The following is a 12574-nucleotide window of genomic DNA, read 5'->3' as shown; positions in this document are numbered from 1 at the left end:
ATAAGACTTCAAGAAACTCTCAGAGGTTTCTGCTTAAAATTTTAGAGAAGTTCAATTACAACAAGCAAAGAGCAATATGCACCATACAGTCTTTCAGATAAAATACCATGGGCGTTCAGAAACAGCAGTGTGTTTCTAGTTGCGGTGAGGAGGGAAAACTAATCACATTTGAACTGGAACTTGAAGGACACCAAGATACTGCAGTAATGAGTCAGATGGAGAAAGACAAGTACTCTATGATTTTACCTATCCGTGGGACCTAAAAACAACCAAAATAAGCAAACCACCAAAACGAAACACACTCACAGAGAGAGAGCAAACTGATGGTTGATAGGTTGGGGGTTGGAGGGGTGGGTGAAAAGGGGGAAGGTATAAAGAAGTACAAATTAGTGGTTACAAAATAGCCATGGGGATGCAAAGAACAGCTTAGGGAATATAATCAATTGTATTCTAATAACTAGGCATGATGTCAGATGGGTACTACACTTATATGGGGATCATTTCATAAATTGTATATATGTCTAATCGCTATGTTGTACACCTGAAACTAATATAATATTGTACATCAACTATAACTGAAAAATTTTTTAAAGAAAAAAGAAATATCATTACATTACTTTACCTTAATAGAGAAACTGCATATTGTTCCATATTAATTTCCAATATAGCCCAAACTTTTTGAAGAATATCTGCAACGCTGATGTTTTCCTTTGTGTCTAAAAATAACAATAAAAGTAATAATATAAAAGCTGTAAGATGTCTAAGAAATTATTTTGTTCAAAGCGTTCCTTTTGCAGAAGAAGCTGAAACTCATGAGTCAGGTGGGCCTAAAGCCATAGGCTTAATTAGCAGAGAAATTATTTTTAAAATATAAAGTTTCCCTCAGTTGAAAGCTTTGCTCACCATTTTATGCTTCTCCCTTTGTTTTTAGGGTAAAAATTATAAAGTAGTCTTTGATCTAATTGAAATACTCATTAGTGAGTTTATATCAGATCTTTTTATCACACCAAAAATTCCTTATGAAAGTGCTTATGTCAGAAAAATTAATTCATCCACTTTTTCTAAAAAACAATGGCTAATAGGATTATGGTAAAGTTCAATCTAAAGCCTAATCCAGAAATGGCTCAAGATTGAATGATTTGGCAAGAAAAATGCAAATCCATAGTACATGCTTCAAATTTAATGTAAGAAACTTACATTTTTCTAATTATTTGATATGAATTTCTTCATAGGACTTACCAGTATCTGCAATTAATATCTTCACATATTTACTTGTGTATCAAATGCCAACCACAACTAGAACACGTGGTTCATCAGATGAGACACCTTGTCAGCTTTACTAATTTCTGTAAGGCCAGAATCTAGAACAGTGCTGTGCATGTAAGATTTATTCAATAATTATGTGCTGAGTGAAAGACATGCATATACTATCAAAACATTTTTGAGTTGCTCAAATTTTTGTCTCCATAAAGAGAGAAAAAATCATTGTATGAATATAATTTTTCTATAGCATATACGGGCAAGAAAAAGTCGATTTTACCATAGTCATTTTGATAAATTTATAATTATTTTTAATAGAAAAATATAAAAATCAGGCAAAAGCAATATTTTTATCACAAAACTGTGCAATGTAGTTAGGTTGTCTCACATTAGTCTATGTGTAGTTTTCACTGCTTAGGTAAACATTTTAATGATTCTCATTACTGTTTCAAATAGAGATGTTTCTTACAACAAAATATTCCAATATGCTCAAAGATTTCTACTAGAGATAAAGCTTCTCCTATGAACATGTAAACAAAAAAGGGAGAATGAAAATAAGTAAATTTTTGCCTCTGAAATGTTTTACCCTAGGCTGTTCACATTTTTCACAAAATACTTTGTTTTATACACATAAGTCTGATTTAATACATATACTAATATGCTTAAAATGTATTTTATGCCTTCTAAATGCATGTCACTGTGGACATACATGGAAGCCTCTCCACTCAATGTATTCATTCATTCATTCAAACATTCATTCTTGCAGCAAGTATCTGCTGTGTGCCCACTCTGTGCCAGACACAGTGCTAAATTCTGGGGACAAGGGAGTGAGGGTATTAACAATGCACCTTGACCTCAGGGATTTTCAATATTTACAGAGGTGAAAATAATCAGCCTATCCATAAAGATGACTCAAATACTCTTCACAAATACACAAACAAATGTTCATTTATATACAGGCAAGTTAACTTTGAAAGTGACTGATAATTTATACCTGGTGTCCTAGCTTTCATAAGCAATCTGACATAAGTTCCTCTCCACATGGCTTGAATTTTAACTGCTGCTGCTGTTATTTCTTCTTCGTCACTTACTGGCACACAGTATTTAACATCCACCCATTCTGCTGGAAAGAGAAACACAAACTCTGTACTGAGAGTTCCACTTAGCACCCCTTCCCCAGTGCTCATGCCCTTAACTACTAAAGCCCTCTGACATGCGGAAGGCTACAACCATAGATCTGTCCTTGTATTTAATACTGGGCTCCAGACGCGGCCCTGTTTTAGACAGTCAGCATCCTGGACGAAGGTGGCACACAAAATGCTGACATCGCAGTGAACCACTACGGATTCTTCTGTGAAAGGGGCATGCGGTTTCTCTCAAAATTAAAAGAAAATGTTAAAATGGTAGAAATAGAGAAGAGGAAAGGACTACTGCTTGGATCAGAAGAACTTATCAGGATTCCCAAGTCATACTGCATATTTTACTGAGTTTCATACTTTTTAAAGTCAGGAACAAATAAACCAGGGAAACTCGGGGTGGATGTGGGCTGGGGGATGCACAGAAGAGCCTTGGAACCCTGGACGTTGCCCAGAGCGCAGCTCAGACTCCTGAACTGATGGTGTGGACCGTTCTAACTACTCCGCACACATTTTCAGTGCACGTTTCTCGCATTATTTCTCTCACATAAGCCTCGAACTTCCTTTGTCCAAAAAATATCTAAAATTAACCAGTACCTGAAGGAGCGTCTTCTGTGGAGGAGGAATCAAGCACATCCAATTCCAAAGTCACAGCACGGAATGCAAATTTAAAGTTTGAAGGGGGTTTTGTTGTTTGAGTTTTTTTCATTAAACGCCATAAGGAAAGATGAAAAACCTAAAACAATACATCAGTGTATTTTTTCAACCCCCCAAATACCTGGTTAGAGAGGCTCTAAAAAGCCTTAGATATGCTACAGATTGTAAAGATATATTTCTCAGTTAGACACACAGTGTAAAAGAGGACTCTTCAAAGTTCTCACCCAGTAAGAAACCAAAATAATCACTTGACAATTTTTAATTTTATTACATTTTACCACAATAACAATGTTTATAATATACGCTCATTCAAAATATAACACTAAATGGGCTGAAAAGGTACAGCATAAGATTAATAAATATGGTCCTTGAGCTTAAATAATTTAAATACAGTATTGCATTGATTCGAAGATGCCATCCACCCTAAGACACACTAATATTTCATGCACTACACCAAAGTAGGCTATTTAGAGGGGGTTTTATCACTTTCCTGTGATCTATGAGTGTTCACTTAATATTGAAAAAAACTCTTCTAGATTTAGACACAGTCTTTCATCATGTATCACACTTAAATATATATGGAAAATAAGCTACATAAATTGGTTTAATATTTCAGAAATTTATTCACATTTGAACTCTCACTTTCGCAAATCACTTTTTAAAAATACTTAACATCTGCCTTTCTTATCTAATTTGTTGTTCAGGTTGTCAGAGGCTTTGAAGATGCCTCAGTGCCTAAAGAGTGTTGTTCTTTGGACCCTGGGGTTTTTCTCAAGACACGGACGCCCATTCGGAGAGTGCTGGCGCTGGCTCGTCCTTGATCTCCCCAGGAAAACCTGATGGGAGGTTTTTAGACTACGACACACATACGTATTCCTCCTTCTAATGTTTTACCACATTTTTTATTCTGAAATGCTGAGCGATTCCATGTATCCGGTCAAGCCACTGAGAATAACAAGGAAGCCAAACACTTTGCTGCTGGCTCACTTTCAGCTGTTTACCTGTGCTCAGGTGTGATGTGCTGGGCGGATTACTTAGAGTCCCCAGGGTATTGTTTGTGTGACTTGTTGCCAGTGACACCTTTTTTGTTTGTTTGAGCCTGGAGGGATTCAGGCTGGTATGTGTGAGGAAAGTCCCCCACCATGTTTTGAGAGTCTGTATTATGCCATTTATCTCTTCTCCAAAAGATCAGTGGTTGTCAAACAATACATATAAATACATGTATTTCTTTTAAAGAAGTGACAAAAATAAACCCTTGTAAACAAGTCCGTGCATGCACGCACAGAGGATTCTGGAGGCCACCTGACAATTATAAGAAACAATGATAAGGAACTACCAATGACAAGATACACTCTGATTTCACTCTGATATTGAAGTGTGAAAAGAAATGTGCATCTTAGAATTAGTAAAATACAGTGCCTTTTTAAGCCAAATGACTAAAGCAGTTCCTGCTTAGTTCATATTTCCTGACAACTCCTCACCCTTCCCCATATGTACACAGACAGACACAGAAAGGCATGTTTTTTCCTCTCTGGAGAACATGTACCTTACCCCTCGCTTCTCCCCAGGCACAACACTTGAAGGCAGGGTTCATAAAAAAAACTGATTAGCTAGACTTCATAAAATTAAAGATGCCTGCTTTGTAAAAGAAAATGTCAAGAGAATGTCAAGGCAACCAGAGAATGAGAGAAAATATTTTCAAAAGATACATATGATAAAGAACCATCATTCAAATTATACAAAGAACTTTTATAGCTCAACAATAAAAAAACAAACAACCTGATTTAAAAATGCATTAAAGAGCTTAATATGCACCTCGCCCAAGGAGACATAGAGACGGTAAGTACACCTATGAAAAGAAGCTCCACATTGCATGTCATTAGGGAAATGCAAGTTAGAATGACAGTGAGATACCATTGCACACCTGTTAGAACAGCCAAAACCTGGGGCACAGACAACACCTAACACTGCTGAGGATGCGGAGCATCAACGCCTTCTTTCATTGCTGGTGGGAATGAGAAAGGGTGCAGCCACTTTGGAAGAAGGTTTGGTGGTTTCTTACAAAACAAAACATGCTCTTACTATAGGATCCAGCAGTCATTCAAAGTAATTAAAAACTTATGCACACACACCTAATACATGGATGTTTCTAGCCACTTAATTCATAACTGCCAAAACTTGAAAGCAACCAAGATGTCCTTCAGCAGGTGAATGGGTAAACTGTTGCCCATCCAGACAACACAGTATTTTTCAGTGCTAAAAAAATGAGCTATGAAAAGACACGGGGGAATCTTAAGGGTGTATGACTAAGTAAAAAAGTCCATTTGTAAAGGCTCCATCCTGTGTGACTCCAGCTATATGACATTATGGAAAAGGCAAAGCTATGGAGACAATGAAGAAGCTCACTAGTGGCCAGGAGCTGGGGTGAGGGAAGACTGAATAGGTAAAGCTCAGAGGATTTTAGGGCAGTGAAAACCTTCTGTATGCCACCACAATGCTGGATACATGTCATTACACCTTTGTCTAAATCTGCAGGAGGGACAACACTAAGAGTAACTCCTAACATAAGCTACGGACTCGGAGAGATGGTGATGTGTAAGTGACCAGTTCTAACGAATGTCCCTCTGTGCTGGGGAACGCAGATAACGGGAGAGGCTGTACCCGTGTGGAAGCAGGGGCATGTGGGAAATCTCTGTGCTTTCCTCTCAGTTCTCCTGTGAGCCCGGAACTGCACTAAAAAAATAAAGCCTTTAGTAAAAAAAAAAAATTAACCAGGTGCCATATATTTTTAGTTGCTACAGCGGCAATGCCATTCCCAAGGGGACGTTTCACAGTGTCTGAAGTCATTTTGTAGTTGTCTAAACAGGATGTGGCTAGCATCTCGAGGGTGTAGGCCAGCCGTGCTGCTACAGAGTGTGCGGGGCATGGGTCAGCCCCACAACAAAAACCATCAGGCCCCAAATTCCAATAGTGTCTTTGCTGAAAAACTGAGACCTAGAAGGTACCACAAAGTCCCGCTGTTTCTGTCTCTCAGGGTTTCGGTGGAGCCAGAATTCTACTCAGCCCCAACAGAAGGTTGAACCATGGGGAAGTTAACACCCCAGACAGCAACCATTGGCTGTGGGAGAGGGTTGGTGGCTGTGTCCCAGTCTCCCATCCTTAAGCGGGAGCCTTCCAAAGGATGCCCCACAGTTTATCTGAGTTCCCTGGACGATTCGGCCCCAGCAGCCCACAACAGCAAACACCACACCTTTTCATCCAGATTTCCGTCTTTCTTCTCTCATCCTGCCAGCCCCAGCATTTCCGGTTCCCAAAGCCACATCCCCCTAAATTGTCTCCATTCGGAATACTTCCCAGGCTCTGATTTGGGGGGTCACTTTATGTAAGAAAGCATCCTAAGAACATCATGGAGGGAATGCGCTTACCCTGAAGTGCTGCGCGGTGAGCTCTTTGTTGTACAAGGGCACAGGGTAGTGAGCTGTCTGCAGGTCCTTCATAGCTGCAGAAAGTTTATCCTTGTCTTTGAAATTAGCAATCACATTCCCGACAGCCTTCAGAATCATTAGCGACTGCTCTGTAAACCGGTAGCTCTCCTGGGAAGAAAGAGCATTGCAGCCAGCCTCACTTTCACTTAATTAACTGTAATTAGGTTTACAAAATCTAATATCTGTTAACATATGAAACTTCTATGACACGGATGATTCACTAGTCATTCATGGAGAACTTCTTTCATCAAGGCAGTTTGCTCAGAGAGATAAAACAAAGAACTCGATTCCCACTGTAGCAGGAACACGCAGGAAAATGACCTACGTGATACTGGGGGCCAAGGGAAATTTCTCCATGATATTAACATCCAGACGTAGAGTGAGGGATGTTCAAGGGCTATTCTGGCAAAACTGTGGGGTCTGAGGACAGATGGCCAGAGAGGGATTCAGAAAAAGAGCAATGGAGATAAAAAAGACAGGAGCATGAACTGGCTGGCCCCACCCTGCTATCAACCAGGAGGAAAGGGTAACAGCAAGAAAAGGGGAGTGATATGAAAAACAGTATGGAGGTTCTGCAAAACGTTAAAAATAGAACTGCCGTATGATACTGCAATTCTGTGTCTGGGTGTATATCCAAAGGAAATGAAAACAGGACATCGAACAGATACCCGCCTTCCCTGTTCATTGCAGCATCATTCACAATAGCCCAGATGTGGAAAGGAAGTGTCCCTTAGTGCGTGAGTGGATGAAGAGGAGACCACACACAAACACACACGCACAAAGAAAACCCTGCAGATGTGACAGCATGGACGGACCTTGGGGATATTGTACTGAGTGAAGTAAGTCAGAGAAAGACAAATACCAATTCATGGTATCACTTCTATGTGGAATCTAAAAAACGTCAAACTCATAGAAACAGGACAAAAGTGGTTTTGAGGGGCTGGAAGAGAGGGAGTGGAGAGGGGTTGGTTTTAAATGGCTTTAGGATGAGTAAGGTCTGAGGACCTAATGGAGAACACGGTGACTGTGGTTGATAACACTGTATTGTATAGCTCGAATCTTCTAAGGGGGTACAACTTAAACCTTCTCACCCCCCAAATTAAAAGGTATGTATGTGAGTTGATGGATGTGTTCATTAACTAGGCGGGGCTATCCTTTACAATGTAAATGCATACCAAGTCATCGGGACATACACTTCAACTATCTTTCAATTTTATTTGCCAGTTACACCTCAATAAAACTGGGGCAGGGGAAGAATGTCAAAGTGCAGTAAGTCTGTAGTTTGGAACAAAAAGGACTGAACCCTGAGGAGTTGGTTTCTCGTCCTGATGTTGTGTGGTGAGGTGTTGCCCAGAGCAGAGGATGCTGGGAGGCAGCCTGGAGAGGGCGGTTGGGGGAAAACTTTGTGACATCTGTTTTTGGTCTTTTCCTAGTGGGCGCCACAGCGCGATCATTGTCCCATGGCTTCCTGCAGAAATTTTGAGGAGCAGCCCATCAGGTGTCCCTGGACGGCACCGACTCCCTGCTGGGGTGAGAAGCTGATGAAAACCGAGGCCAATGCCTGCCACCGAATGCACTCCTGGCTCCCTTACCTCCCTCCGCCACACTGCCTACAGCCTGGGTGCTTCTCTGTGCGTGGAACCGTGATTGTAAATGTTGTCTGGTCAGCTGGCAGCACTGGGAGTGACCAAGTACGGCTCTGAGTAGCTTGAGCCTCTGCTTTTGGACCAGCCTGCCTCCTCTCCTTCTTCATTACAACCAAAGAAGAGGCTCATTAATACCCTGCCTGCCTTAAGCCCCAATAATTTTTGTAAGATGGAGGAGTGGATAACTCCAGGGAAATAGGAGTTCACAGACCAAAATAACGAAGCACCTGGGAAGTTAAAGCACCCAATGAAACGAAGAAAGCAGAGAACCCATGCTGTCTAAAGCAGTTTGTTTTTAGAGAGGAAATGCAAATAAGAACTTAAAATTTTGTGGGGGAAATGCCATTAAGGGCATGGGGGGACATCTATTTACAGGATGTCTATTTATAAGGTTGGCTTGCTGATCTTCCTCTGTGTCCATTGAGTAGGAGGGAGAAGCCCTGGTGAGAGACGGTGCCACAAAGACTGGAACCAGCCATGGGGAGACCTGAACAGCCACTGCCCAGAAAGGCAGGAAGGCATAACCCGCGCTTGTGTGGGCCATGACAATGCAGCATAAAGGAGCTTGGTCTGAAGCCACCTTCTTGCTGCCCTGACCAAGAGGTTTACTGTCTGGCTGAGAAAAGCCCATCTCATTAATATGAAAATGTGCTGGGTGGAGGTCAGCGGTGGGGAGGGATAAAGCAGTAGGAAGGCCCTGTGCAAATCTTCCCCCCAAAGGTTCACACCTACTTATCTAGGGCGGATGCTGCTTGGAGGGCATCTAAAACCACGACAGGCGCTCAGGGGAGGTGGTGGCCCCGTTCACCTCCTCTCTTCTTCCAGAAACTAAGGAGAGGCCAAGAGGAGACAGAAGAGATGAAGAAATGAAAGAATCTTCCATGGATGTTCTCCCCCCAAATCTCAGAAACGCACACTTCAAATTCTTTAGGCCAAGGAAAAGGTATTTTATCAAAAATTTAAATTGCATTAAAAAGCACTGTGCATATTCTGTATACCCCCAAATGAGTACTAATGCTATGGAATACATGTGACATGTTCACAGGTGCGACAGAGGGTGCAGCAGAGCAGAGGGGAAGGGAGTTTGGGGAGAAAAACTGAAGTTATTTTATGTGTATCCTACAAGGTTTAGAGTGTTTACTGTATGTGTCATATTTGGGGATTTCTTGCAGAATATATTGAACAGTTTTAAAAGGTAAAAAAAAGTAGATAAGTTGCACACAAAATTAGAATATGATTGAGTTCAAGTTATTTGAAAAGAAGGCACACACACAAAAAAAGTCACAGTTGCTAAAATATTTACCGGCTCAAAGTTGGGCAGCACCGCGTCTTCGTCCCCAACGACAAAGGCCACCATGCCGCAGACATGCAAGGAGTGGCCTACTGGGGCGTACACAGTGAGGAGCAGCAAATGTCTCCTAGAGAGAATGGACAGTGGATGAAAACGAGGGTTTTCTGTGTTGGAGTTGTTGCCTCTGGGTGTTTCCTGATGGCAGTGTGTGCGCCAAGTCAACAGTAGTACGTGTTCAACTCTTTAACACTGATGTGGAATAAAGACCCTTGCATTTGCACCATAAACAACCACTAGATAGATACCATGGAACCCGCTCTTCATTAACAGTCAGACAAAAACAGTTACACTAAATGACAAATCTGCACGCCTTGCAGACATCTCCTATACGCCACAGTCCCATTGTCAAAGAGTCCTCTTGATTTTGCTCTAACAACCGTAATGCATGGTGGTGAAGGACTTTGCAGACCGTACGGTCTTTTTCTCACAAATACATAATGTCATGCATATTGTCTATGTCTTTCCTAGCAGGCTGCAGTGTCCTTGAGAGAAGAGACATTCATTTTCTCTCAGTTAAGGAATAGTTGCAGTATGTTCAAAATAGATGCGTTGACAGGGTAAGCCCAGCGGAGGAAAACAAGAGCGTAAGAAGATTCTTCCTTAGTCCCCTGCCCTCGGTTTTCTCCATGGAAGAACACTCCCAGGAGTGATGATTTCTGAGAGAATCTCATCCCGACAGAGCTTTTAAGGCAGAGGTGAGAAATATTGCATTTTCAAAATTTATAATAATAAGAAATATTAGATGCTTGCCATAAATGATTTTAGCATTTGATTTTGTTGCTTATGCTTTTCTTTTGTATTAGAGCCAGAGCTTGTCATGGAACTCATACAATTAGCTTGATTGATCTTGGGAAATCCAGAAAACAATATTTGCTTCACCTGAAATGTGAGGTAATATATTACATTTTATTTATCAAAATCAAGAAAAATTTTTGAGCCCTGGCTGGTGTAGCTCAGTGGATTGAGTGTGGGCCTGCAAACCAAAGGATTGCAGTTTGATTCCCAGTCAGGGCACATGCCCGGGTTGCAGACCAGTTCCCAGCAGGGGACACATGAGAGGCAACCGCACATTGATGTTTCTCTCCCTCTCTCCTTCCTTTCCCCTTTAAAGTTAAAGAAATAAAATTTTTTAAAAATAAAATTCTTTGATTATGTGTATTTTTTAATGGAAAATGTGATGCAATTAGCCAACTTTTCCTTAATCAAAAATGAAACTACAAGTAAAATTAAAAACAAACCACAGATAAAACCATAGGTTAGCAGGAGAAAATGTTCTGTTTCACAATTTGCTTTAAATACAATTTGTTTTTTTTGTTAAGGAATATAAGGAGATTTACAGGAAAACTAAATGGGATTTTCAATAAATGAATTTTAGGTAATGCTGATTGAACAAGTTTAAACCATATGTTTTCCTACAAAAGAAATTACCAGACTCTGACAAGTATGAATCTTACAAAAGGGGATTTACTGTAACACATTTTTTTCCAATGTTTTCATTCTCATGAATCATAATGATAGACCTGTTTTTTATCAAATTATTTTAGGGAACAATTTCCAAGTTTTCATATTGTTAAAGTATTTAGTAATTAACATCTTACAAGGCTTTAAAAAATCCTTAATATGAGAAAGTTGAAGTCACTCCATACCCAACAGGCAGGCGAACCACAGCTGCCTTGGTAGCGTAAGTGTGAATCTTCAGAACCAGGTCACGTGGCTTCAGAGACTTCCACGAAAATGTTTCAACTGTAAGTAGTCCAGGCTCTATCGGGGGGCTGTCTTTTGTTAAAGCTAGAAGGAGTGGAAAATGTTAAACTTTTATTGTGGGTATATAGCTGGCCTTTACCTCACAACATTAATAATACTAATATCAACATCAGGAAATAGAGATGCTTTAAAATGTTCATAAAACATTATCAATTACTCTGGGTAATTAATTATTGAAAACAATATTTAAGTGGAACCTGGATCTTCATTCCTGTCCTATTCCCTCCTCAAATGAACCCCTCAGGTAAGGAAACCAGGAACAGGAAGGTTCAGGAAAGAGGACAGACGTCCTGCAAAGGACGTACCATTGCAGTACGCCATCGCTTTTATTATCTCTGGCTGTACTTACAATATATCTCTAGATGTAATTAAAAAAAAAGACACTACATCTGGGAAAATAAGAGATTTTCCTGAGATGGTGACAAAGAAAGGTCAACATAGTCCATTACTGATCTAAATTTTACTTTTGATTATTAGTTTTGATTGTGGGTAGAAAGAGCAAAAATAACATAAAGTTAACTTCAATACTGAGTGTTTTCTCTTGAAATAAATAAACAATACTGATCACTCTTAATCCATAGCTGAGGGCAAAATACTTTGTAAATTAAAAATTATTGAGATAACGTTGACATAGAATTATTGTATTAGTTTAAGGTGAACAACAAAATGATTTGATATGTGATATATTGTGAAATGATTATCACAGTAAGTTCAGTTATATCCATCACCACACATGACTTTTTTTATTGTTGTGAGAACTTAAAATCTGTCTTAGCAACTTTCAAAGATACACGATGGCATTTTTAACTATAGTCACCATGCTGTACATTAAACCTCCAGGACTCGTGTTTTTACCCTATTTCCAAGTAACACTCAAGTTGAGCATATAAAGTCCTAACACGACCCCAAATAACTCTATGCACATAGAATTTAAATGTGGTAGGACACAGTATGGCCTAGGAGCTATCAGTTAGGTAGAAATACTAAGCCTACACCACTAAAGATTGTAAGTTTATTAAACAAGTATTTATCGACCTCCTGCTACATACTGGACATCACTCAAAGCATGTGGCTGTATTTGGGTTGAAAATCATAGCCTCTGCCCTCAAAGTTGACAAGACATTCAATGTTGACAAGACCTTCAATATTGACAACTCAAAAAATATTTATTGAACCTCTACAGTGCCAGAGACTATTAGAGTTAGAGATAAATGCTGTGCGAACACAGGCCAAATAAGGACTATTTCATGCATCAGTGTAGATGTGCGCAAGGGG

General features: G+C 40.0%; 1 protein-coding gene across 1 annotated transcript in view; it reads right to left on the bottom strand.

Moving 5' to 3' along the window:
- ADGB (androglobin) overlaps positions 1-12574 on the bottom strand; it is a 126318-nt gene that overhangs the window by 39849 nt on the left and 73895 nt on the right. Inside the window, exons 18-23 of the mRNA XM_037144980.2 lie at positions 11182-11323; positions 9488-9602; positions 6479-6646; positions 2994-3132; positions 2255-2380; positions 623-716 (exon numbers count right to left, since the gene is read on the bottom strand). Of these exons, the coding sequence (XP_037000875.2) occupies positions 623-716; positions 2255-2380; positions 2994-3132; positions 6479-6646; positions 9488-9602; positions 11182-11323 (784 nt within the window). The remainder of the gene's footprint in view (positions 1-622; positions 717-2254; positions 2381-2993; positions 3133-6478; positions 6647-9487; positions 9603-11181; positions 11324-12574) is intronic.

The sequence above is a fragment of the Artibeus jamaicensis genome, unplaced genomic scaffold (assembly GCF_021234435.1).
Source record: "Artibeus jamaicensis isolate MK-2021 breed Jamaican fruit bat unplaced genomic scaffold, CSHL_Jam_final contig_3176, whole genome shotgun sequence".
In the NCBI taxonomy this organism is placed as follows: Eukaryota; Metazoa; Chordata; class Mammalia; order Chiroptera; family Phyllostomidae; genus Artibeus; species Artibeus jamaicensis.
The sequence above is the reverse complement of the archived record's forward strand: the minus strand, read 5'-3'. Positions and strand labels throughout refer to the sequence as shown.